A 27721-nucleotide genomic window follows, 5' to 3' on the forward strand; every position below is an offset into this window, starting at 1 on the left:
ATTACACTATATCCTGGTACATTCAAAAGGTGATTTCCATTTAGATGCTCATTTTTCATGAAGATAAATATGACATGAATCATAATTTCCCTGAAGTAAATATTACAAATAATAAAATACTCAGGCAGGCAAGTTGAGGAATGACAGTAATGTTTTCCATTTGTATGGTAAGTGACGAACCTTGTGGCCTATCAAGTAACAAATTGAATGTTTAATCTTTCTCCATGCAGATTGAGGATGGCAAAGTAGCAGCGGTCTCACAACAAATTGAGAGTTCTCTGGTGGCTCGTGGAGTATCAGCTATTTTGCCTTTGGAGGCCAATAGAGGGTGTCAGCAGAGCTTTGTCAAAATATATCACGAGCTTGAAGTTGTAAAATTGCAATTTACAACAAAAAGACTTTGGGATAACGGGCAAATCTTAGGCATGCTAAATACATAGCAAATATTTAGAGAGGCTTTGTAAGCAATTTAAATATGGTTAGGGGAAGTTGCTTAGCATCTGTGGCGCATCCCAGAGGTAAAGAAGGAAATGTATCCTATCAAACGGTAAATAGTCTAGTCCAAATGATAAAAATATTCCTCAGGGACCAGCTGATGGAGTTAAACTAATAGGTTGAAGGTGGCTTCCAGCCACGTCCCAAATCAGGCTGGCCCTCCTGCGAGACACACCTCTCGGTGTCTTGGCGCTGGCCGCGGGGCATCATCTTTGCTGATTTGTCCTCAATTTTGGAGTCCCTCCGGGCCTTGGGGATGCCCGGGCAGCGGCTGTTGTTTCTCTGATCTCCATGCTGTTGGCGCGAGGTGGGGTCAGTGCCACGCAGGAGCCCGGTGTGACCCTCCAGGCCGCGGTTCAGGAGCGCTTGTAGTGCACGGCCGGGGGTGTTCCTTCTGTTAAAGGTTCTGTTGTATATTAATTTTAAGTTGCAGTGTCTGCGCTACAAGATGACGCCACTAGCATTTTGATGAAGGATTTTATACATGAAAAAATTTTCATTATCTGAGTTCCCGGAGCCCTCCCGATCGGTTGGCCGCCTGACCCGCAGCTGTGTCTCGGAGTGCCGGGGTGGCGCAGGGGCGGGAAGGGGTGCCCCGCGCTGTAGTCTTTGCTACGGGAGCAATTAACGGGGCTTTTGACTCTCGGGGAAGTCAAGACTCTTCGTGAGCAGAAAGGGGCAGCGGCACATCAGTGGATTTCGCTCATTTTCTCTCTGTTTCAGGAGAGCGAAGACAGCACGTGGAGTCTTGAGTGAGCGCATCTGAGGGCGTCAGAGGCTGGGCCGGCCCCTGTGCCCTCTGAGCCTCGCAGGCTGCCCTTATGGCACATGGGACAAAGCTCCAGGGGGAGAGAAGTTAAGGAATATGTCTGACTTTTTTCTTCTTTCTTTTAGAACAACAGGATATTCTTCAATTAATTCATCCTGTCGCTTTCCTTAATTCTTTTGACATCTGCCCAAATTAAGGGTGAGGATATCGAGTCGTGAAAAGGTGAAGGAAAGCTTTGCTGTGTCTTTTTTTTTGAATTTTAGATTTTTTTTTTTTGTACAGCAGGTTCTTATTGGTGATCTATGTTATATATATTAGTGTATATATGTCAATCCCAATCTCCCAATTCATCCCACCACCGAGCTTTGCTGTGTCTTATCAGCTGAGGAAAGGGAGATGTTTGTGAAACTCACCAGGGGTGTGCTTCTGGCGTTTAGCTCCGGGGGGCGCTGCGGAGGCCGTGGGTGGGTGTGGACAGAGCCCCCTGACCATGAAGTCCTCTGGAAGAGTCAGAGAGTGAGCTGGGATGACCCAGCTCAGAGGAAGGTTGGTCCCAAGTTTGTTTGCATCCCTGCAGCACCGGGGCATCTGCCTGCTCCCCACTGACGCCGCCATGAGAAGCCCTCTAGTGGGGACCGGCGGTACTGCGGGCCTCTCTGACATCAGCACCAATATTGTCCCTCTGGACCCCCAGCTCAGTGTGGAGCCCGCCCCAGTAGGAGGGTAGTGAAGTGGGGGGTCAGAGGGGCGTTCGGGGACTTCCTCGGGGGCCCGGAGCACAGTGGTGGGAACACGCTGGCCTGTCCACGTGCCCGGGCTGGACAGCAGGCAGAGGTGACACGCCGTGTCCTTTGCAGAGAGCAGGCAGGGCCTTCCTGAGGATGCTAAGTAAGCTGCCTTGTCGGGACGGATGCTGGTTCTGTCAGCTTATCCTCTTGGAGAGTTGCAGTTGAGCAGAACAAGCGGAGTGGTGCTGTCTGGAGGCCACCTCCACTCCTAGGGCCGCAGGGGGAGGTGGAGGCACTTTTCCTGGCCCATGTTTTCTGTGCCAGCCCACACTGTGCCATCTGTAGGGTCCTGTGGACTCTCTGCTCACACTGGGGTTTTGATCATTCTCTACCTTTTTTTTTTTTTGTAATTGCAGAATCATCAACTATTTTAATTTCAAGGTTAGCAATTTTCTCTTGCATACTTAATTTATAATTAGCTGGTTTATAAACCTGTTCTGTGAATATAATTTTACTGTTGCCAAATGTTCTTCATGAATAATTAAGGGCAAATCCCTATTTATCAAATTATTAATATACCTAATGGCCTTGTTTTCATAAACAATGCATTGGAGTTGGATTTAAAGAAAATCCTTCTCTGAGGGATGTGGTGTTTGGTTTCCACCACGGTGAGGACCCTCTCGGGGTGTCTGCACAGAGGGACACTTGTGCTGTGTTGATGTCACGGCCCCCGGCCTTTTTTCCTCCACAAAGGCCCAGGTATCAGTAGCTGGACAGACACAATGGCCATTCACCAGTGGGACTGGCCTCCTTGGCCTTGTGAACAATGTTGTTATTTGTTCCTAGCAGTTCAGCAGGAGCGTTTTTTGGAGGAAATGTAACAGATGAAACCATCCTTTCAGCCTTTTAAGATCTCTTTTGCCATAATCCTACCCCCATTAGCAGGGTACCGCTTTTCAAAGCGAGGAAAGCAACTTTTGCGTGCGAGTTTGGACATAAAAAGCCGTAGTCCCGGCCCTCCTGTTAGGTGACCTGGATCCCGTAGGATTCAGGTCCAGAAGACAGAGGCAGATCCGCAGAACGTGCTTCACCTGGGAAGGAAATGAAAACTCAGGCGGGGAGTTGGGGCGGTGAGGGTAACGCTCTCCGGGCCCACGCGGCCCCGCCTTCCTCAGCTCTCTTCAATTTCATCGAGGACAACAGGGCTGTTTTTTTCTCCTTGGACCAGCATCCAGATCACCTGCTCGCCAATAGAAGGTTCCCAGCTGACGCCTATCAATAGTTTGAACAACTGAAACAATAAGCAAGCCCACCATGCTAGTTCAGAACTATCCACTTAACATCAAACTTGTGGGGTGTATCAGCCGAGGGTCTCCGGCCTTCCTGCCGGGCGTTTTAGGGGCCGAGCGTCTCTCGGGAGCGTGGGAGCCGGCAGCCCCGGCCAGGCGAGGTGGTGGGGAGCCTTTTTTGTGTTTGCTGATTACCATCCGCTGGGTTTCCAGTCCACAGCCTGGAAGGCGATGAGGGCCGCGCTTCTCTGTTCTTGGGGCTGCCATGTGTGAGCCCCTTGCCATGTGTGTGCGACGCCGTGTGTGTGATTCATTCCAGAGCAGTTTTAGTCCTCATAAAATATTCATTTTGCTTGTGCAGGGCCCTGTAATTGCCGTCTCTCACCCTGAATTATTTATGCCTTGCACAGGCTGACAAAGCTTTGCCATGCGGCCCTAGATGAATCAGAAACACGGGTCTTTGCTGCCAACAGCATTATAGTTTCACAAAATATGGCACCAGCGTCACTCTGGGCCGCCTCATCTCTAAATCCAGCTTTTCTTGATTTGACATTTTCTTTGCTCTTCCATTGTCTTCGGCAGGCAGAAAGGTTGCCTCTTAACTCGAAGCAGCAACCTTTCTTGCTTGCATGATAGCCGCTGTGCTTGAGAGGGCTGATGTATCTTTATTGCCCTTACTTTTTTCATGCTCGGTAACAAGACAGTGCTTGGGCCCACTTTAAAGCCATATATTATACATTAGCGATAAAGTGATGCAAATAGTCCTGAATACTCTTCAAACAGATAGTGGAGATCAGCCGGGATCTGGCTGCTTGTCACAAAAACAGAAAATAAAAGGTGACTGGGAACTTGGGCCGAGCCGCCCGCTCCCGGCTGCGGGCTGCACGCAGGCCCGGCCTGAGGGCCCCAGATGGGGCGGGAGACTTGTATGGGCCCCTTTGCGGGCAGACAAAGCAAGGCGGGCTCCCCACTCTCAGCATCTCTTCAGCATCCGGCCTCTTCCCCAGCTCGGGCTCGCCCCGACATCTCTGCTTTGCAGGCGGGCGCCTGCCAATGGGTATTTCCTTGTGTTTCTGCGTTCCAGCCTGAGAGCCCCTTTCTGGCCAGGGGGACATGGGTGTGCACGATCCCTGCACACCAGGACACGGGCACTTAGAACGCACTGCGTCCAGATATTTAGGGAAACCAAGTATCATGAATTAGGCGCTGGCAGGATGCAGTGAAACTCCTCCACGAGCCTTTCCAAACTGGAAAGCAGAGACACCCAGTCGGCTCTGAATATCAGGAGCTCTGGTTTCTAAGCCGAGACAATGACAACCTGCAACAATTCCAGTGCAAAATTCCCACGTGCCGAAGGGCTCCAGGAAAGAGAATCTGTGGAATAATATTCACACACAGGGCTCTACGGAGCCGTGGGGAGCTGGGCAGGCGGGACCGTGATTTGAACACCTTGGTTCTTCCCTGAGCCACAGAAGGGGCTTAATTTACGGCTCCTGGCTCATCAACAAAGGGAGGGGAAGAGGGAAGGCTCGGTGCTGTTTCAAGTAATGGATGACCCGGACACACATTTCTCTTGTATTTGTTGACACGCAGGAGTAATGAAGTTAAAGCTTTGCACACATGTGCCCCTCATTAAGCTGCATTACCTGCATTAAAACTAATAATTGCCACTCAGAGCTGGGCTTCCATTAATCATTTATAATGTTTTAATAAGTTTTTAATCAGGACCTAAAAGGCTAGAGAGGCCGGCGTAGGCAGGTTTGACACTGGTGTCCTGTGTGCACGCACAGGCCTGATTTAAAATGTGATTTTTTTTTTTATTAATAATTCAGCCCACGAAGATGATGGTTCTTAATTAAGCAAGCTGGCATGGACGAGGAAAACGTGTGTCTGAATAGGAAAACACGAACAAGGTCTTTCCCACTCGGAGACTGGGGGGGAAAATAAACCCCAAAGAAAAAACCTCGTGTTTGTTTTGAGGATGCTCTCCGCTGCCGACAGAAACCAGAACGGCAAGAAGGGTGATCCCCTTATCGTCACGTCCCTCCCCACGCACCCCCGTTCGGTGGGAGAGGTTTGAAACCCTAAGTTCGGATAAGCATAGGCACTTAATCTCTGCACACGAAGTCTCTGTAAAAGTCTCCCCTGGAGCTGGCAACAAGTCAGGGGGTGCATCTGATGTGAGACAAGTGATGCTGGCATTTTTCTTAAATAAGGAGCTCCGTGATCAGAGCTGGCAAATAGAGAGCAGTGTCCAGAGGGAGTGAGGAAGCTGTTTTAATGAGCCCGCAGCGAAAGACAAAATACAGACTGATTGACAGGGCGAATGATCTGCTGGGGAAATAATGTCAATGCCGCATCGCCCATTAGAAAGAGAGAAATAGGTAAAGGGGGAGAAAAGAAAGATAGGCACTTGAAACAAGAACCCTGGTGTAAATATAGCGCACTTCACATTTCTTTTGTGTTGTGCGGTTGACTTCTTTTAAACAGATAACCTTATCAAAACTATCATGAGCTATCAGGCACAGTTACAGAAAATACTAACTAGAATCCTGACAGCAAGCCAGGGAGGGTAACGGAAAAGCGCAGAGCCTGGGCATGCATTTGCTTCGAGAACGTCTACCTGGGTTTTACTTATCGGAACACATTAAAGCCACCCAGAAAAGTTTTAACGCGAGTCGTACACGTTTCTCCAGAAGGAGGGCTCGGCAGGATGTGTCCTGGGCGTGGAGATTGAACTGGCCGGCAAAGCTATTAAATCCCATCAGATCTCCTTGGCATCATTTTAATGAGAATCATTGCACAAGTACAAGATCACGGTATCTGTAAGTGCCTCTTGACAGCCGCTGCTGAAATTGTGATGAAACGAAAAACCATTATAGCAGAAATTTAGCGATAAGGCTCTTTGGGGGGACGGTAGGGCCTGGTGTGGCTGTGGACCTCGAAGGGTTAATTTTCTAAACCTAATAATGTTCGATAGTGAGGTATTTGTCAGGAGATAAAGAAGTGATAGAATCTGGGAAGTGGGTCCCTTGGCGATTGTAGTACAAATATTGTTAATGCGGTGTGGTTACTACAGCGAGGGAAAGTAAAATAGCTCCAGTCCGCTAGAGACAGCCTCTGCTACAGTAGAGCAGGAACCTCCAGACAAAGGCCAGTAATTGTTGAACCGCGAGTCAAGCCGTGGATATTTTCAAATCCTCCTCGATCTGCATTTACATGCAGGATATCATGCGTGCCGGGGGACGGCGCCCACGGGGACCGGGAACCCGCGGTGGGGAGTCGGGCAGCCCCAGCCCTCTTGCCCGGGAGGGAGGCCCCTCACAAAGGCCACCTGGGCCCGGCTGTAAAATTCAGTCCCGTCCCCCGCTCTGGCCCCTTCCTGATGATGTCATGCAGTCACTACAAGTATATGAGACCCATAACTTGAAATGTACAAGAATTTAATAAGTCTGGTGTTAAAGCAATTTGTCATGGCATATTTGAAGAATAAATCAGACGAATGGAGCAGATTTTCCCTCCCGTATGGCATTACAGGACGTGAGCCCAGTCATAGCTAATGGCAGGGGTGGGAGAAAAAGAGAGGCCTGACATTAAGACCCTCGCATTTTGGAAATCCGATACGTATTGACCTGTGTACTATCTCAGTGCACAGATCTGATGTCAGCAGAGTGTACTCGTGTATAGGAACTGCTCATTACAGGTTTTCTGAAGGAAGCACATTGTCTCTGAGCCCCAGAAGCCGATCGGCTAGGATTGCTCAGTAATCAATACCGCAGCAACTGATGGCCCGGCACACACCGCAGCTGCGGCCACTGCTTTCAGGGACTTCCCAGTAATTAGCCGGGACTTGGAGGCAAGCACTCCACCACCGGTCACTTCCTTATCAGTCAGGGAAAAGTCTCGTAAAGGCTCTATCTTCTAATTTGACTCTTTCACTATTTCCCTTCAAGAGGGCAGTAGCGGCCCCAGCGACCGACACCCCAGGAGGGGCCACTGCCCTGTGGGGCTCCTCGTCCCTTTGGGCGGGGACCTCCTCGCTGTGGTGGCGAATGGAAGCGAGGTGGGCGGCCCACGAAGGTACCCGCTTTCAGGGGAACGGTTCAGCGGCGTCAGCCCAGTCGCAGGGCTGTGCAGCCACCACCGTCTCCTTCCCAACATTTCTGTCACCCCCCAAAAGGAGACCCTGTGCCCATCAGGCACTTCCCCAACCCCGCAGCCCCTGGCAGCCACCAGAGGGTGGCGACTTTCCCAGCTGCATCTTCTGGCCGCTTTTCTCTACTCACTCTTCGGTGTCAAGGTTATTAGTTAGGTATGGAAAGAGCCTCCTGGTTTTGCGTCCTGGATGCAGTAACTAAAGACATGGGGGCTCGATCAGGAACGGGGGCCCTGCCCTCCCGGAACCCTGGAAGCTGTCAGCGCCGTGATTTACACACAAATGCTTTGGGAGTTTTGATGGATGACATGGAGGCCTATCCAGTGGCATTAGTTGGCTGCTTGTTAAGAGCTCAGCCTGAAGGTGGAAAATCGGGACCTCCACCCCTGCCCCAGATACCAATATACTTTTCAACCCTGGACTCAGGTTTCCCACGTCACTTGTGATCGAGGGCCCGGAGAGGAGGCCGTGGCCGCTCGGACTGAGGCTGGGCTCACGTGCGGGAGGGGCTGCTGGAAGCCGGAGCTCTGTCCTGGGTGTGCCCGTCACCTGTGCTCAGGGGGCCCGCCTGGGTCTCCCGGCTCGCAGCCTCGTGGCCTTGAAGCTTGCGGTCACTCCTGTTTCCAGGCACCCGCAAGACCAGGCCCCGAGACGGTCTAAAACTCGACAGTTAAAAAAATTTTTTTAAATCTCTGCACATAGTGTTTCCTGAGATGCTGCGTGCGAATAGGTAGTTTCAGACATGGGATAGCCACATGCAAAGAAGAGCCGTTGAGACAGCTCCACGTTTCCTTTTTCTCCTCAATCACCAGGGTGCGCACGCCAAGCCCACTGCGGTTCTAAGGAGACAATCCATTTCTCCTTTGACCAGAGGGAAAGAAATCATTATTACATGATTAGTGGCTCCGGCTAGGTGAGGAACAGCAGTGGCAGGGAAGGTGGTGAGGATGAGTGGTATTAATTACCTAACGCTTGCTGGCAGGATCATTTTATCAGTGATTTGGCCCTTGGTAAGTTGCAGCTTTTGATAAAAGTGGGCAAGTTCTTAGCTACTGGAAACAGGAGGGAAGGGGCTGGTGTCAGATGAGATGCATCTCATCAGCTTTTCTCTGACAAACCAAATTCATTCCTTATGTAATTGATAACGGCCTTGGCCAATTACTTCACACATTACAATACACAGAGGCCCCCTTCGCAGGTTTTGCAGGGCTGTAATTAGCTATGCTAATACCCCCTTTATTGGCCCTAATACTGCTCAACACCTTTTGCCACCCTGGAACCCACTAGAGCCCCATGGCCTGTCAGGACCGCTGATTATTGAGAAGGATAGCTTTAATCAAACCTAATTGCAGTTAATTTTTCTCTCCTGCTCTCTGTTGCCAGCGTCTAATGCCACGGACTCCTTGATATTCCATTAAATTACAATTAAACAGCCTCCTTTGTTTCTGATTGTCCTGAACGACACCACAAAGTTCTGTAGCCGCTTCAAGGAGAGTGTTTGGTCCTAATTGCCTGCTGGCCCACAAAGGGCCAATTTACACAATACCCATGTAGGATTTAAACAGTTCATAATGTAATGGACATTACACAGGAGCCTAAGACTACAATTAAAATGATTTTCATCAGATAGAGAAGCCCTGGTTAATCAGCTTCATAAAAGTAAATATAAATGAACTAATTCATAGCTTAAACACACAGAAGGGGGGCAGACTTTGAAATCAGTTACTGAGGCGAGGGTTGCCCCTTACTGCGTGATGCCCAGAGTGGGCTCCAGCTAACACGGTCGGTCCTGCTGTTCGAGCCCCGCTGAAGGTGCCCGTGTCCTGCCGCCGGGCACTTCCGGGGGCACCGGCGTTACTGGGGAGGATGCTGGTACAAATGCCACCGAGACCAAACTGAACTTTCTACCGAGCACAACTGTCCCTGCAGAAGGGAGGGCGGCCTTGCAGTCTTCAGCTCAGGCTCCAGCTCTCAGGGGCCGGACCCAGCAGCTCTCCCATCCCTGCCTCCCAGTTAGAGGGCCCCTGGGCCCGTCTTCACAGGATGCCCCAGAGTCGGGAGGGGCAGCCTCTGGTTCCCAGCTCTCCTAAGAGCGAAGGAGATCACCCACGTGGCTCTTCTGCTAATCCCCGCGCGCCCTAACAGAGGAAACCTGACTTCCAAAGTAATGAGATCACACCTTTCCCCCTTCTAATCGCTGCTGAGAACTTTCCAGGATTCTGTGCGCTGTCTCCGAGCGGAACAGTACCGGGGAGTTTCGACTGATGGGTAGCAGTGTGCCCTGAGCTGCAGCTTCCTTCCCCTCCTGCCTGGGAGAAACAAGTAAATAAAGCCCATATTTCAAGCTTGATTTACTCTGGTACCTACTGTGAAAGATGATGACTCTTTAGGGAAATAAAGACAGGGTCAGGGAATTAGTGTACATAATGGTCATTTTGACGATGGGCCAACAGATGCAGCCGGGAGCACACTGTACACAATTAAGCATAATGTACTAATGACAGGTTAGAATTTTTATCGCCTCTTTGCCATCGAGCAGCAAATCCATGGCTAGCAGTAATAAAGAGTTTATTGGTGTTAAAGCCAAAGATTTTCTGACACAGGAAAGATTTTTCCTTTCATAACAAGAGTATTAAATCCTCTGTGTACCAGACTCTAGAAGTGAGATATGTAAAGTGCCTGTCAGATATTTCTTAGAAAAAAGCCAATTAAAGGGTAATTGAGTAAAGGATGAGAGCCACCATTTGACTTCACGCGTCCGCATTCCTTTCTCACCCTACCCGAACGCCCCAGCGCCAGCGAACCCTCGCTAGCGGAGGCACACACTCGCCCCGGACGTGACGGTGCGCGGGGTCGGGAGCCACGCGCTGGCTGGGCCGTGCCGCCCGCCTCGAGGAGGCCTGATTGAATCCTCGAGGAACCGAAATGAGGGTGAAAACTAAGCGCAAGGCTCCTCTCCCTCCATAAGGGCCCAACCTGCGTCCGTTCCCACGCATGTCGGGCCTTATTTCGTTTGTGTAATTGGGGCCCGAGTGCCCGGGAGGGATCCTGCTCTGTAGGGCCGTGCGCTCCAGACCTGCAGGTCTTTCTAAGTCCTCTCGCTGCTTTTTGAGAAACTTTGAAAAGAATCCTACCATTGCCTACGCATCCAAAACGTGTAAGTGTGTGCGTGCATGCACACGCACCCACCTGCTCTGGAGTTGACCCCGAGATGCTCGGGGTGGTGAGGGGGCCCAGCGCCCAACTTGGCCCGTTTCTGCAGCTGACGGTATTGCAGGCCCACGTGGGCCAGGCCGCTTATGCCCACAGTGACCATGCACGGCGAGGGCCGTTCAGGCTCAGTGCCCACTCTGCTCTCCAGGAGGTGGAAGGGTGCGAGCTGGCTAAAAAGCCATCAAGGAATTTAAAGAAACCTACTCTGGAGGGGGGAGAAATCAGACCACACAAAAGCTCCCCCAGCCGACTCCATGCAGATGAGCGGCTCCGGCCGGCGCCTGCCTGGAGATTAGCTGGGTGGTAATGTGAGGCGCAATTGCGCCATGTGGCTGCCCCCAAAGTGAGAACCTAATTGCCTGACAGGACGATAACTTTGTGACGCCCTCACCTTGTTAGGCCCTTATGCGGTTGGGCGCAGGGTGGCCGCAGGTGCGCTTAATTTACCTCGCTGCAGAGTGCGTGGAGCTTAATTGCACCGTGGTTGTTAGAAATTGGTGGGTGGATGGCCGGGCAGCTTACTGTATGCTGATGGCAGATGGTGTTCAGAGGCGCGGCGGGCTAAGTGTATAGGTGAGGCGAGTTAATAAAAGATGTAAATTCTGGCCTAAAATAGTGAGGCCGCGTGGGATGTAAGGAAATTTAATTAAGTGGCCACTATTCTTTCTCCCATCAGTCGGATTTTCCTCTGCCCTGGTGGAAAGTCGTCCGGGGTATGTTGGGAATGCAGCTGGAGACATGAATCTCAGACTCCCAAATCTTTTTATTTTCTGATATGATAATCAGCCGCAAGGAACCTTGACTGCCGGGTTGAAGTCAGGGAAATCGTGTGAAACTTCATAAAAAAGTAGTCATCAACCAGTAGGACAGAGGACATTTGGAAAGAAGATAGAGGAGCTGTCTGTTGATAGCCTTGTGGACAGGGTGTCAGCCCAGAGGCCCCAGCTTTTTTGGGCTCAGGACACGGGCGGCCTTCTCCAGACAAGCCGAGCTGGTGCAGGGCCGAGACCCCCTGTTCTCCCGTGGCTGGCGGTGCATCCAGGCCTCCCGGGGTCCGTGCGCTCCTGTTGTGAGCCAGAGCTTCTATGTTTGTCACAGAGCACGCGGGAACGGGAGGACAAGGTGATGATGTTTCTGTCACAGCATCTCAACACTCTGTCATGCTTCGGAACGAGGCCTGGCCTTGGTGGGAAGCAGAAACAGCTCTGCGACTAGCCTCCCCTCCAACCAGGGCAGCGCCTGGTCCCCTCCCCCTAAGCGACGGTTTCCTTGCCTCATGGAGGGTGGGGTGGGGGGGGCTTGATCGGTCCCTTAAAACCACACGTAGGCCTTTCACAGAAGTCGTTGCTGCCCTTAGAACAGCACCCCAGATCTTCTCTTAAGAGTCATACCTATTGTAACTTGAAAAGCCCATCTTTAAAAGCGTGTTTACCTAGGCAGTGATGGCCCCTGGGCTTGGGTTGCCAGGTAGAATTCAGCACGTCCAGTTAAATTTGAATTTCAGAGAAACAGTTTTTTGGTTTTTTTTTTTTTTTTTAGGATAGGTATGCTTTGGGACAGGCCTAGCCTAAAAAATTATTCGTTGTTTATCTGGAATTCAAGTTTAACTAGGCATCCTGTGTTTTTATTTGCTGAAGCTGGCAGCCCTCTCTGGGGTGGACGGGTCCCCGGTGATTAATGGTGGTGCAAAGATCCAAGTGAGAAATGGCCAATTTAAGTCACGGTTGTTATTATAAAGCTTGGAAACCCCCAGTGTCAAGACAAATGTAAGTCCCTGCTTCCTCGTGTGGAGATCTTCCACAGTGCCCAGTGGACCCGGAGGTGCCTGCCTGGCCTCTCCCGAGTTCTCTCTCTCTCCCTATCGCCCCCTACAGGGCAGCCAGCAGGTGGTATGGGGTCAGCTCCCCATGCAAGAGTGTCTTTCAAAAAAGTCTGTGTCTTTTGTCTGATAACCCTAACAAATATCCATTTTTTGTATTTTTATAGATTCTTTCTAAAGTTTTTCCTCAAGTGCAATCAGAACTGTTTGAAGAATGCAGGCAACCCTCGGGACATGCGAAGATTCCAGGTACACCATTCTGGACTGTGGTCCAGACTTAACGCTATGAAAGTTGAATTCCCTGATGTTGCAATTGTTCGGAAACCAACCTTTAGTTCTCAGGGGCTTGGGTGCAAATGAGTCAGGATGGGCTCATTCGAAAGAATATTTAAATCGAATGCTTTAAAAATGATCTGGCGCCTCAGTCCGTCAGAGTCATGGAGCCTAGTCGTGGCCCGCGACGAAGTGAAGCTGGCTCTGGAAACGGGACCTGAGCTTTTGCTCTGATGACAGGGTGTGCCTCTGCCTCCTGGGGCCGTGCACACCGCCCTGGCCCTCTGTGTCGGGCTGCGGGGTACCCCGAACTCAGAGCGATCAGGGCTGCGGGTTAAGGTGGAGTCTGCCTTACATTCAATCCTGGTGAGTCCTGTGGGTGTGTTTCAAAATGACTGTTGTAGGATTTTTGCAAGTAAAGTCCTCCTAAGGGTAGCATCTCATTTAGTCTGTTTCCTCAGTTGGACCTTGCTGTTCATGCTTGTTTGGTTGGTTAGGCTTTGGACCCATGCTGAAGCCCTTCCTTAGGGATGGATTGGTCTGTGGTAGGGGAGGACCACTAGGTAATATATGGGGTGTACTCAGGACTGAGGGGGCTGCACCTGTTCCATGCAGGCCTCTACCAATTCCAGAGTGTTTCCCCAGCTCAGCTTCCCTCCCCTGAGGCTGGGCTCTTCTCACCTCCTTAATTCCACACCTCGGAGCTAGACCGTGTTCCTGAGCCCAGGCTAACTTGTCCTCTGGTGAGTTGTCCTCAGATCAGAGGATTTCCTCTGGAGGAGAGGTGTGGAGAGCCAGTTGGGCTCAGGGGTAAATCCTGATCCAGTCATGGTTTTCTTGCCTTTGTTTGTGAATGACTAGGAGGTGACTTCAGGGTGAAGCGTGCTCAGCACACATGATGGATTGTTCTGCTGATTTTAATTGTAAAGATATCTGGGCAGGGACCCCAAACCGCTCTTGGTCCCGACCCACCAGAGAGGAATTTGGAAGCTCACTGCTAGGCTGGATGTTACCAGATACTTCTTCTTTGGGATTTAGACTAGTTTACCATCAAATCACTCAAAGCTTTTTTTTAGAAATGTAAGTTATGCTTCAGTCTTCAGGCGAAATGTGACCATCTGTCTTGACATCCAAGCAGCCAGTCAGGGCGGTGGAGCTGGTGGACCCGCCGACTGTCATGCCCTGACCCTGGGGGCCGTGTCTCTTGCAGACAGCGGGGCGGGCTTCCGCTTCTCTTGCGCGAGGCTTCACGTTGGTCCATCGAGCAGAGTGGAGGTGGTCACACGTTGGCTCGCCAGTGGCTGAAGGCAGCATCAGTTGCAGGTGGAGCCCGCAGTTACTAGAAGGACTTCCTCCCTCTCTTTAGCTAATCTCTCTGCCTCTCAGGAGGCTTAACTGGACTTAACACTAGGTCAGGGCTTACACGACGTTTCCAGCGGGCACCACGATCTCAGCACCTTTCTGTAGGTGCACCGCAGGGCTGGCCCGGCTGGGAAACAAACACAGCTTGTCTGCTTTCTCTGCTCAACTATGCTTTTCCCTTGGTGACTGACCTATATAGAGATGACGGAGCAAAGACAGTGTCCCTTTTTATTTTTATTTTTACCCTTTCTTGCTTCTTTAACTTATCACGGTCTAGGACTGTAAAGAGGATCAAGTCTGCGGCCCGGCGTTAGTCCTGTGTCTTCGCACCCCATTCGGGGGAAGTGTTGGTAGAGGTCCCCCTGCGTCCAGGGCGGGGCCTGGTGGACAGGCTGCCAGGAGGGTGCCTTTGTGACCCCGGCAGCCCTGCATCCCCCACGTAGAGGCTGCCAGGCGAGTAGTGGCCCCAGAGTGGGGTCAGAGCCACGTCTACTAGGGCCATGGAGACAGTTGAGGGAAATGATGCTGAGGCGTCTGGGCCTGGACCCGGGGATGCTGCTGGTGGCACTGACATTATTTCGCGGCACAGAGGGGCCTGACGTTGTGGAGACTTTAACGATCTTGGCGATGCCCACAGCCAGAGAGAGTCATCTGGGAAGGTGTCCCCTTCCTTTGCGGGGCTGTGGGTGCAGTGGGTACTGGTCCTGCTTCACAGGGTTCCTGTGGGGCCTGAGATTTTTATAAAAAATCAGTTACTCACAGATGTATTTACATATAAGTATGCAGCTTTGCTTTTTTAAAAATCGTACTTATTTACAATCACTTTTATGTATCATTTTTTCTTAACTAGCAGACTTCCTTTTTTAGAGCAGTTTTATTTAGGTTTACAGAAAAATTTCACAGAAAGTGAAGAATTCCCATGAGACCCTGGCCTCCCCTCCCCCCGACTCTCCTCTGTTATTAGCATCTTGCATCCGTCTGGCTCGTCGTTAACGGAGATCCACTGTAGCTGTGGCTTTGAACTCACCGTACGTGGCACGCCTTGACGTGTGCCCACCCTCCTGCCCAGCTGTTTTCCGTGGGGTCGTGGTTCTCTAGGTGGTGCCAGCCCTCTCCACTGCCCAAACGTGGCAAGGAACCGGGCTCTCTCCACCCCAAATCCAGGCTCCGGCCCCCAGGTCCTGCCGTAAGGCCCAGACTGAAGCTGCGCTCACATCTGTGCTACCCCAGCTATTCTGGAAATAATGCAGTATACAGACCCACCTCTGTTCAAGGAAACTCTCAAGGCCGGTGTAATTTCCTGTTTCCTGGGTCCATTAGGTGGGGGGTGCCATTTCTGGGGTGCTTGTTCCAAGCTCCCCTGGGAGGACCTCTGGGGTCCTCAAGGCCGTCCCTGCCAGTGTGACTTCCTTTTTTTACTTCTGCGAAGCACTGAGCATGTGGGGGAGCCCAGCCCCCATCTCTTCCCCGGCCACCCCCACCCCGAACCTGGACCTCAGGGCCGCGCCTTGCCCTCCAACAGGATCACACTCCCTCAGTAGAGCAGGTGCTAGCCATCCTCGCCATCCTTCACCGTGAACTTGAGAAAGGGTACTTTCCCTGCACTGAAGCCATTTTATTCCTATTCAGCTCGGTCTTTTCAGATGCAAAAACGTTCATTACCAGACGTTGGATGTAATTGTGACATTGACCCGGCATCATTTGATGATAGGATGTGGGGAGCAGAAGCAGCTTCTGATTTATGAAGCCTTTTTTTGGGAGGGGGGCAACTCTGGATCCTCAACAACTCTTCCAGGAAGGACAGTCTCCAGTGAACTCATTTTAATTAGATAAACTATCTAATCAATATGTGAATAGATCAATCAAAATAGCAGCTTTAAAATGAGTGGCTGGAGGGGTGTCTCTGAAGCTAATGGTGAGAAGAATATGTCTGTGGATTGAATTCACTTGTTAGCATAACAGGAGATTAAACTGTAATTAGTGCAGCGGGTCTGGAAGAGAAGCAATCGTGAGTCACAGCAAAACTGCCCACACACCCCATTAGCCAAAAACGCTGTGCGCGCACGTGGCCTCGAGGGGGATCCGGGAGCAAGAGTGGGTCGCTGGCTCAAGACCTTGGGGGTTGGCTTGCCGGGGCACCTGTCAAGGGGCCTGACACCTGGCAGGGCCCCGCCTCCACCTCTGACTCCAGTTTCACCTGCGCTTGTCTCTGCAGGTTGTCGTGTCGACCACGGTCAACGTGGACGGCCACGTGCTGGCCGTGTCTGACAACATGTTTGTGCACAACAACTCCAAACACGGGCGGCGGGCCCGCCGCCTGGACCCGTCAGAAGGTACGGCCCCTTCTTATCTGGAAAATGGTAGGCACATGCTACATGGCTTTTTTTTTTTTTTATTTGCGATGCTTCTTTTTCTTTGTGCCATCCTTTCTGTTGATTCACGCCCAGTTGCTCCCGCCAGGCCCCCTCGCTGGTCAGACCCCCGTCCCTGGGACAGAGCCCCCCGCCCCAGCATCCCTCTCCCCCCAGTCACTGGCGGTCTCAGCTTTCCCACCCACCTCACCTGCCGTGGCCCTCACTTTATTGGTTTGTCTGTGTCTGAGCTTGCTTTTGCTGAGCGCTTTTCCTGAAGTTTTAATGTATTTGGTTTTATTTTGGCTGGTCTAGCCCCCATCCGGCTCATCCCCAGATGCTTTGGGCACCTTTTGGTGGGCGCTCACATCCTGGTCCCGTGAGCCTGAGCTCATGGACTTCAAGGACCCCCTGGCCCTCCATGGAGAGCGGACGTGTGTGTGTGTGTGTGTGTATGTATGCGTGTGCGCGCGTGTAGGTATTCACACATGGGGGGTGGGTGGAGGGGGTGAGGAAGAAAACGGCATAAAATGTTGCTAACCAAGTGCTTTCAGGTGATGGACTCGGCTTGTTAAAAGAATTTCGGTGAGGGTGACAGGCAGGCAGGCGTGTAAGTCAGACTACGGCAACGCGCAGACCCTGGGCCTTCCCAAGTCTCCCTGTCACCAGCTCCGTGCAGACGCGCGGGTCCCGCCACGTGTCACCTCCCCTCCAACATGAGGTCCTTTCCTCTCTAAGATATTTCACGAAAACCATGAGATTCTGACCAATACGAAGTGTTGGGAAAGTAATATGAGGTTTTTTTGTTTTCAAGTGAATTGCAAACAAAACAGCATGATTAAATTCTTTAGAGCAAAAGAACCCATAAAACTAAGCAGTTAGAAGACACATTCTCTAGACTGAGGTCTTGGATTTAGGAGCCGCCCGTGAGGCAGACAGACATGTACACAGGAAAATGAATGAAGCCCGTGCAGGTCATCAGAATGAAATATGATTCAGACATAAAAACTGGAAGACAATTTGTGAATCTGCTGAGGTCCACAAAAATAAACTAATTTGTTTTTCTACATTAATGACTAAGGTGTAAGAGAACAAAAATATAATAATTAAAGGTCGCCCTGGGTGCCAGGGTCATTAGAATCTGTGACGTACTGTTTATCTCCTTCCAATGCACTGAAGGTAGGTGTGTGTTTTGCTTAGTAACCATCACTAATGAGGTTCACAATTAAGAAGGTTGGATCCCCGTCCTCAGCGCCCCGCTTCCCCAGAGAGCTAGCGCTGGCAACGTGATAGGCTCACGAGGCCCCCGCAGCCCTCTGGTGTTAGGTTGTAGCGTGGGTCCAGAATCAGCCTCCTCTAATGAGCTATCATGATCTGAGCAAAGTACAAGTATTTATTTTTGTAAGTAGCATGAAAAAGCATTTGACTGTAAGCAGAAAATATAGCATTTAGAAAAATAAAGGCCACTCGTGGGTACCTTGGAGATAAACCCCGACTAATCAAAAGCTATTTGCAGAAGCAGTCTTGCTCGAGATTATTTTAGGTTTGTTTTTCAATTTTTTTAATCAACGTTTGAACCAAGTCACTTTCTTGCAAGAGATTGAAATATCTTACCCAGTCCCCCCCAAATGACTCATAATTAAAAGATGCAAATAGGTGACTCTGAGAACTAGCACATATAGGTCTTTGAGGAGGAGGCATTAGTCATCAGTGGGAAGGGTTTTGTTTGTTGCTCTGTAATTAATGCCCAGTTCTCAAGAGCCCTACAGAATATGACGGGGTGCTCTCTGGGATGAAGAGAGATGCTTCCTCCACTTGCCGAGAGGGCTGACGCTTAGGAAGTTCATTTTAGGGTCTGGATGTATCATCCCCAAAACCCCTTTTCTTCCTTCTGCCTGGTTAGTTCATGTCTTAGGGGTGGATGTTGGCTTTGCATCGGTCCCACATTCTTTAAGGAGAAAGTGCCCCTGTAAACCGCCGATCTGTGCTGCTGTGCAGCCTCTCCTGGCTAACACCTCATTATCCAATCATCTAATATTCACCAGCAGTGTGTACACACTCGCTGATGGTTTCCAAGTAAACTAATTCCCCCTGCTGCTGCGTGGATGTCTGCCATCGCGTCCTTTGAGCTCACAAAAAGCAAGGCAGATTATTTACAGTATTGAACACAAGCGAGGGGAAAACAACCATTCTACCTTCCAGCATGGCCCAGAAGAACTCAGGCTTTCATTTTTTTTTGTTGTTGTGTTTTTCCTTGTCACTTGTCCCCTCATAAACGACTCCAACCCTGATTAAACCTTCCGTGAGCCCTGCCCAGCACCCGGCCTGCAGCACAGAAGCGATTTGCATGCCAAGTGCCGTAATGCGGTTAGGTTTATGCAGTGAGGACGACCGAATCCAGGCTGCGGGGGCTTTAGCGAGTTAAGGGAACAGATGGCCCTAGGAGAGGTAAAAGGTATAATCCTATCAGCTGGAGTATCAGCCAGCCATCTGGACATCCCGAGCACAATTACAAGACATTTTAGCAGGCAGAACAAAGAAGTCTTCATGAGGCAAGATTAGGCCTGTTTGAGTGCCTCAATATTGTGAATGCAGGGGAAGGTGACAAATGCTGTGATATTACTCAGGAGAGCTTGCTGATTAACGGGAAGCAGGACGGGGAAGCTGTTTACTAATAGAATACTGGATGTGACCCCCAAAGAAAGACCGGGGAACCCAACGGTTCTGTCTACATCACTGGGCTCCAGTTGCATCACTTTCACTTTTTGAGCTTCTCGCCCCAGCTGTTGGGCACCCTGGTCCCCAGACCAGCCAGTCCTTGTGGGTATCCAGGGTGTAGGCACGCAGGTCGTGGAAGCCGGGGTACCTTCCTCACCAGCAGGCTGAGAGGGGCTCCTGGAGTTAAGAGGTCCCAGCGCAGCTCAGATCAGCAGAGGAGATGGGCCACACCTCCTCTTCCCAGCCTGCGCCCCAGGAGGCTGGACCACACGGAAGAGCTCGCAGACCAGGATCGGCCTTCAGGGCTGCTTCCCACCACGGGCCGGCCCAGGGAGAGGGGTGGGGAGCGCGCGGGGGGCTCCTCCTTGCCCGTCTTCAGCTGCCGTGCCAGCTCCTGTCATCTGCTTGAGTGTATTGTGCACGTATATCATTAGATCTCTGACGCTGTCTGTGTAATTCATTTTGCTATGGTTCCCATTGAACACATGTTCCCTCTCTCTGTGTGCATTGAAATGTATGCAAATACAGGCAGGAGGAAGATGGCTATCGGCTGCTGCCGAGGAGGCCGAGGCCGGTCCGGGGTTCTTTCCGCTGAGAAGCTCTGCAGATGCGGAGATGCTGTGGCTTTTCCACTGGGCCACAGCTGCCGATAGCAATCTCCTGTGCATGCAGGAGATCCTGGATTTTTTTTTTTCTTTTCTCACCTCCAAAGTAAATTTGTTTACTGTAATTTTTTTTTTTTTGTGAATTATTTGCCATAATTGGCTGTGCTGATGAAGGTCACCCCCTTGGAGGGGACTTGTCAGTCTTTAGAGAGCTGATCCTTTTCAAATGCTCTCCATGCAATTAAGAAAAGCAAATGTCATTCCGAAGCCTCAGAAATGAAAATGTGCATGAACTTATTAGCATGAAGTCAACAGCGCTAGTTAAGGGCAGGTTCCCAGTGTGTGCTCTGTGCTCCTGCTGCAGAGGGAAATGCGCAGAGAACGAGCAAATATAACCCCCGCTCGTCCAACATTAAAGCAAACAAAGGAAGGTGGTGTCACGCGAGCCAAACAACAATACCTGCCGGTGATTAACTCGCCGGGCCCGTCAGGGAGCCCACGCGCGTGGGCTTCCCGAAAACTCCCGCTTACGAAGATGTGCGGCCAGACCTGACCCCGAGTCTAAAAACGATGACGTACCTGGAGCGGAGCTACTCGGGGGCTCAAATAAGATGAACAGCCTAATAAGGCCCCGAGAAGTCCTTTGGAGGCTCGTACGCACATGTGCCGGGAGGGGGCCGCGTGGTTAAGCCACTGCTTGTTTACTAGGCTTAGTTACTACTTTCTGGACAAGTATCCACAGAGGTTGTTGGGAGGGATGGAAGATCACCAAATGGAGGGGGGGCCCCCCTGGGGCCGGGGGTCGAGTTCCTTCACCCACCCCACCGTGAAGCCGGCAGGACGAAGGGTGACACCGGGGGCCCCAGGGCTTGTGGGGGGGCCCTCCTCTCTCTCTCGATGGAGGATTGAGGCCTGGGCCTCCTCCCGTCTGGGCCGTAATTGTGTCCAGACGGCATTAGCCAGCAGACCTGGCGGACCTTTGGGGCCGCGTCGCCACCCAGCACACCCGCCTGCACAGCCTTCTTTTTTGCACCAAAGTTAACAAGACAGAGAGGCCCAGGGCCCTGAGCACGGCGCCCAGCCAGGCAGAGGAGGCCCTGCAGGCCAGAGGGCAGCACCCGGAGCCCTTCCCCAGTAACGGGCAGCTCCTCCCGTGTGGGACCTCTGCCCGTGACAGGCCATCAGAGGCGCTAGAGAAGGTCCCCCAACATCACGTGGAAGAATTGCTGATCAAAGGCCAGGACAAAGCCGGCCTCCGTGAGGCTGCAGGCTTCAGCCCAGGCCTCTGCTCGCAGGGCTGCTGGGAGCACCGTGCTGGACCTCCTGGTCCTGCTCCCCTGTGCCCGCCCTCGCTGTCTGTCTCCCCTCCCCCAGCAGGGCCAGGCCGCAGCAGCATTGTAATAACTCATGCAAATGTGAGCGCTCCTAGACAAAGGGAGGTCAGGCCAGCGGCTGGGGATTCCTGTCGACAAACAATATTAGGTGTAAAATGTGTACCTTTGACAAAAGTATTAATATCGTGCTTTTGATTTTTTTTTCCTGATGAAAAATGAAAAGTAGTAATTGTGAAGTGACAGAGGAAAATGAAGTTTTGAACCAAAAGGCAAAGTTCGCGGATGAAAAAACCCAACCCAATTAGCTGCTTATGAGGAATCGAAATGCAAGGCATTTGCTCTTCCGTCTCCCTCATCAGCCTTTGATTGACTCTGCTCAGATCTGGACCGCAAAGCAGATAAATCGACGTGCCACATGCACGCGATGCTTAATCATTTGTAATAGTCATATTTGCCCTGAAACATAATTTGCTACATCAAGCCATTTTTTCCCCCTCACTCACTGGTATTCCGTGGCTTGGCCTTTGCTTTATAAAACATTTAAGAGTTTGCTTTAAACACATCAACGTGCTGATCTACAATTGCCCTTTGCGTGCCGCCTGGAGGAGCGGCCGCCTCTCTCCGGCCCCGCCCGGCGTGGCTGGAGGTGGGCAGCGTGGCGGCAGCGTGGCGGGCTCTGAGGTCTGCGTTCTCTGTCTTGTGCGGGCAGCCACTCCGTGCATCAAGGCCATCAGTCCCAGTGAAGGCTGGACCACGGGGGGAGCGACCGTGATCATCATCGGAGACAACTTCTTCGACGGGCTCCAAGTCGTCTTCGGGACGATGTTGGTCTGGAGCGAGGTAAGCCCGCGGGGTCGGTGCGCGTCCGGCGCGGCTTTGTCCAAGGACCGTCGGACGTGCTGTCGATGGTGCATCCTGTCGCCAGATCCCTTGAAACCGACGGTGCGCCCGTGGCAGGGGCTCCTCCGGTGGGCGGGTGCAGACCGCTGCCCCGCAGCCCTGGGGTTTCAAGCCTGGCGTCGGAGGTCCCTGAGTGCCCTGGAACAATTAGTGCTAGAATTACTAGAAGCAGGTTTAAGGAGACATATGGTGGTGATTTTCATATGAATGATGCCCTGTGGCCTTTCCTGCAAACTGAAACCGGGATCATTTGCAGATATTTTTCTGAAAGCACAACTGTAGGTCCTGAGTCTCTGGGTGACAGCTAAGACGGAACATTCCAAGACGATGGTCCAATTTTTGCTCATTTTGGTAATTATATCCAACTGGCAAGTGTCCGCCTCTTACACCCAGCGCCGCTGAAAGCCTCTTCCCTGTGTGGTTTTTATAGCTGATCACTCCCCACGCCATCCGAGTCCAGACCCCACCGAGGCACATTCCTGGAGTCGTCGAAGTCACCCTGTCCTACAAATCCAAGCAGTTCTGTAAAGGTGCTCCTGGGCGGTTTGTCTACACCGGTGAGTTCACATTTCCAACTTTCGTGGTGTATCAGTAGATGCTTCCTCCCAAGGAGGGCCTCTCAGCCCCCGGGGGCCCCCTGCATGGGTTCTGCAGTCAGGACGGGCGATCCCCTGTGGCCCTCCGGTTGGTGTACTTGGGGGCAGTTTCTACATCCTCTTCCACATGGTGTGACGCTATGGACAGGTGCAGCCAGCTCGGGCCAGGTGACCTGGGCCCCTCCCCCCATCCGTGGAGCCTCCCTTCTCACCTGCAAAGCAAGGTGGTGGGAGCTGTCGGTAACCACAGTCCTCCTGCTTCCATCGGGTGGCTGCCCCACGAGGTCCCAGAGGTTAGGTTGCGTACCCGAGGTCACACGCCCCCTGTAAACGGGAGTGGGTCTCTGCCCCGGGCCTGGGGCCTCACACCCCACACCGCACTGCTGCTTCAAGGGGGTCCGTATTCTGGGAGGGTCTCGGACACACTGATGTCACCAGACAGGGTCACCTCTGAGGTCCCACGTTTGCTATCTGAAAGTCGTCTGCTGCAGTGCTTTGCCCACAGGCTGCTTGGAGAACACCATGCGTCTGAGGTTGCTACTGAGAAAGGCCGTAAATGACCATACGGCTTGTGCGCATTGGGACCTCTAGTCCTGCCACCTGCAGAAGCTGTAACCTCTGAGACGTGCTTCTGGGGGTGGCCGGCACCTGCTGAGCCCCACGAGGGCGGAGGGGACGAGGGCTTGTTCTTGGACAGAGTGGCCTCCACGTGCTCGCGTGGTCAGGGTGGTGGGGGAGGTCCGTGCGGGAGCCTGGCTGGGAGCCGGGGGCTCTGTCCATGTGCTGTCGCCTGCTGCAGGATGCCCAGGGCAGGTCTGGCCTCCCCCTGGGATGCAGGCCTCTCCTCTGTCCAGTGGGTGCGTGACAGGGTGGAGACGAGGTCCCTTCCACTTTGGGGTTGGGAGAGGGAGTAGGGGTAACTCACTCACCCCTGTCAGGAAGCGTGAGATGCAAAATGTAAATTCTTCCAGTGACCACTTTCCAGCAGGCCCCGTGTCACTCCTAGGCCCTGCCTGGCTTGGGTCCTTGCAGAGAGCCAGGGCTGCTGTCCCCAGAGGCACCCACACCCTCAGCAGCCAGGGCTGCCAGTGACACCGGGGCCCTTGATGCGGGGAGGCCGTCTCCTCTCCAGCCCCCAGCGGCCCTCACGTGGTTAGGAGGGGAGAGAGGTTCCCTGCCCCATGCTAGGGGCCGTTTCCTCCCGTGGGACCAGCTCGTGCTCCGTGGAGCCCAGAGCTGCCTGAGAGCCAAGCGGATGAGGGCGGAGCAGACGCGATGGGTGCACGTCCCGGCCCGCTCCCGGGCAGGTGCTCCGGGCCTCCTGGTGATCCCGGGAGGCAAGATGGAGGGGGGCGGCGCCCCCAGCTGGTGAGGCCTCCGCGTGTTAAATACAGCCGCACAGAAGCAGGTTATGAAGTCGGGGTGCTTGTGAGCGCTTGTACCCGTGGCCACCGCGGCCGCCAGGTCCCGGGAGGTGGGGGCCAGGCTCCCCGCAGCACTGGGCCGTCTCTGCAGGGCCGCTGACGGCCTGTGGGTGCCCGTCCAGCTCTGGCTGTGAACTCAGGCCTTGGGGTCCTGGGCGCTCTGCTCGGCTCCACCCGGTGTGGCCTAGGGACCTGGGGGGACCCCCGAGTCCAGCTTTTTCCTCGGTGCCGTGTGTGACCCGGGCTCCCGTCTGGTCTGGGTTCTCGGAGGAGGGGACGTTTATGAGCTAGGCGGCTGGGAGCCAGACCACGTGTGGGCTCCACGCTGCCACGTGCCCCGTGGGCGCCAGGTTGGGTCAGGCACCCGGTGAGCGTGTCTGTACGTGGTGGGACCGATGGCTCTGCCCCAAACGGACGGGGAGTCGGCTGTCCCTGTCAGCCTCTCTGGCCTCCTGGCCGCTCCCCCGCGGGCACCTCCGGCCCTGCCCCTGACATCGGGTTCTTGACCCGCGGGCTTTTGGTGCCGAGGTCGGCGGGCTATCGTCAGCAGCAGCGACTCTTTTGAGAGGAGACACAGTAGCAGGAAGGTCTGGTTCTTCACCCCACCGTTGGCCACTGAGGATGGTGGCCCGCGTGGCAGGAAAGGGCCCCGTGCTGAGCATCGCGGCGGGCGCGGGTGCGGCTGGAGGGGAAGGCGCGAGGGCAGGGGGCCGCCCGTCGCCGCCAGCGGGGGTCCCGTGGCCGAGGGCCTGCCTCCCTGGGGCTGCCGTGGGGCAGCGCTCTCTGTAGCCCGCCGTCCTCGGCCAGGCAGGACGCTTTCCTTGGCTGGAGGCCTCGTGCCCGCAGGGCGGTGGGTGTCCCCGAGTCTGTTCCAGTGACACCCGCGTCCTGACGCCCATATTCCATTCCTGCAGCCGACGCCGTGACCCCTCCCTGCTGATGGGGCTTCTCGGACCCCAAATTCAGGGTCCCGGCTGCCCAAGGCTATGGGGTTTCCTCCATCAGGAGTTCTCCCACGAACGGGCCTTTCAATGAAGCCATTCAGTGAGCTTGGCCTCTCTGCGGGGGCTAATTTACAGCCTTCCCCCACACCCCCATCATTAACGGGAATATACATTTCAAACGCACGTAAGGGATACGGGGGCCTACACTCCCAGGGAGCAGAGGAAAGGTGGGGTCATAACCTGTCTGACCTGGAAGCTTCTGTCTGATTTGCATTGCCCTGAAATTGATGGGACAGAGAAGCAATCATTGGGAATTGCTCTCCCTCTGAAAGCTGAGCCAGCCCTTCTGCAGGCAGGACATGGGCACAGCCCCTGCGGGGAGGGCCCCGTCCCCTGGGCATCTGGCTCCCATCAGCATCCCCGGGCCTGGAGGCTGCGCGGACACCGTCACACTGAACCCTCGGGGTGAGGCCGCCAGGCCTGGGGATGAGGAACCAGAGTGCTGCGGAGGGCCCCCGCCCCCCGCCCCCAGCCAAAGGCAAAGGCCTAAGTGATCTGTTTACAGCGATCTGAGAAGCACCAGATTCTTCAGAACCAGACCCGATTAGTCAACCCAGAGTGGGCGTAGGCGGGGGGGGGGGGCAGGCCAAGCCCATCCATCCAGGCCCCTTTGCCTGCTGCTTTCAACTACTCTAAAGAGACAATTACCTTGGGAAGCAGTGGCGGTGCAGTTGATTAGCACCCGGTGAATTAAAAGAATGAGTCACAGTGACATGTCCAGCTCTTCCGTCCTAGTCCTTTGTATTCCCAGCGTGCCTCACCCCTGTTGTAAGAAGGTCAAAAATTAGAGAGAGAGAACAATTTTCAAGCGGCTAGCACTTAGGAGCAGAATTAACAATCACTCTGTATGTAATTGCCAGTTAATAGTAAATTGCCTTCTAGACTGTAAAATGCAATATAAACGGGTGGGCACCTAAAATTAAATTAATGAGATATTTGCTGCATTTAAAAGTGAACAGTGCAAATTAATAACTGAGTGTAATGCTTGTTTTAATATTTGTCTAATAGTGTATCACTTGCTTGTTTAATAATAATTAAAATAGTCCTGGAATATCCTACCTGAGGAGCTCAGTGGTAAGGGCTGATTGAACAGTTTCACGTTCGTAATTTCACCAGTAGAAAGACATCAAATTGTTAAGAGCAGTAAAAGAAATTCTTTTTTAATTATAATGTAAACATTGCGGTGTTAGTTGTTAAGACAAATTGGCATTTGTATGCTTCTAATTGAAATTATGTTTGAGCGAAAACCGCTTTTACAGACACATTCCAAGTGTGAGGTGTTGATGCACAGATGCGAGTGTCCCTGATTTCCTAACACGTCCATTTGGCAGAAGGGTTTTCCTATTACACAAAAAAGCTGGAGCTGCTTGGTGGTGGCCTGAGTCCCAGCGTGGTTCTGCGGGACACCAGGACGCAGCCACGGGGCTCTCCCTGTTGACCTCTTGCGCCCAAATGTGTGGCTGACCCACCCTCAGTTTAGAGATTTCTTTTGCTCAATTAAAGGAGTTATATCACCAATTACCAGGAATCAACATGCTGTCTGCCACGGGCCCAGCCAACCCAGTTAGTAAACAAGATGCTGGCAGCGATGGTGCCCAGGGCCAGAGCAGCCCACACAGGGCTTGGGCCGGTCTTAGGTCTGCAAAGCACTGACTACATGGGAACCTAAAAATGGGCATTTTCTGCACGAAGACGTGCATTCAATTTCAGTCATGAAATCATTACTCAACCAGTAGCTGCTAACAGTTTGTGTTCTTCCCGATACAGTGTTTGTGGTTGGTTGGTTGGTTTTTTTAAATCCCGTTGTGCCGTAAAACTGGCGACATGTCCAGGAGGTGACCGCCCTGTCCTCGGGAGCTGTCCCGGCACCGGGTGGCTCGCCCGGGGCCACCGTATCCTCTCGCAGCCTTCTGCCACCGAACCCACACTTCACCGCACCCCTTGAAGGGCGCCGGCGTTCCTGAAGTATTGTAAAGCTCTTTTGTGAGTGTTCAGATGTGATTCTGTCAACAGCATGGTGACACACAGTAGAGTCAGCGGCGCCCTCGACCACAGCCGGCTCCAGCCAGCTCTCTCCCAGGCCAGCGCTCTTCAAACAAATTACTTGTATCCATGGAGCAAATGATTCCTAATTGCCTTCCACAAATCATACTGTTTCTACTTCGCTAAACTAAATGCTAATGCCTTCCCCTTCAATGTAAACCAACCGATTATTTCGATTATAAGTTCTTAACCACGGAGGTGGACACGGCGGAGATACCTCCGTTCCGAGTTCTGAGTTTGGGGTTCAGGAGTCTGTGACTCCTGGGCTCCCTGTCCCGGCCAGTGAGGCCCGGCGGCTCCGGCTGCTACCTGTGCGTTCCCGGCTGCCGCGGGCGCCCCGCAGGCACAGGGCTTCCACTGGTCCCAGCTCGCCAGTTGGATGGTGTCAGTGGAAATCCGCCGTCCCCTGGAGGATAGACAGCCTCACTTTCACGTGAGGTTAGTTATATGGAAGAACGTGCTGAGCTCAGGCCACCTCTGGGCCTGTCCGGAATCTGGAGAGCTGGGATAGCGACTCAGATAACGCACGACTCCAACGCAGTTTCTCCTCCCGCCCCAGCCACGTTGGCTCGTCCTTGGTTACGTGTTGGGGGCAGAGGGCGAATTTCTCCCCACTGGCTGGGATGGTGTGCAGACCTGGGC

General features: G+C 52.8%; 1 protein-coding gene across 13 annotated transcripts in view; it reads left to right on the forward strand.

Moving 5' to 3' along the window:
• Positions 1-27721, forward strand: part of EBF3 (EBF transcription factor 3) — a 115831-nt gene that overhangs the window by 65349 nt on the left and 22761 nt on the right. For 8 of the 13 annotated variants that reach the window (XM_060094022.1, XM_060094293.1, XM_060094114.1 and 5 more), the window contains exons 7-10: positions 12637-12718; positions 16320-16464; positions 21822-21952; positions 22443-22569. In XM_060094022.1, the coding sequence (XP_059950005.1) occupies positions 12637-12718; positions 16320-16464; positions 21822-21952; positions 22443-22569 (485 nt within the window). The remainder of the gene's footprint in view (positions 1-12636; positions 12719-16319; positions 16465-21821; positions 21953-22442; positions 22570-27721) is intronic. The other 5 variants (XM_060094200.1, XM_060094387.1, XM_060094444.1 and 2 more) reach the window with 1 other exon arrangement.

This window comes from Mesoplodon densirostris, chromosome 1 (genome assembly GCF_025265405.1).
Source record: "Mesoplodon densirostris isolate mMesDen1 chromosome 1, mMesDen1 primary haplotype, whole genome shotgun sequence".
In the NCBI taxonomy this organism is placed as follows: Eukaryota; Metazoa; Chordata; class Mammalia; order Artiodactyla; family Ziphiidae; genus Mesoplodon; species Mesoplodon densirostris.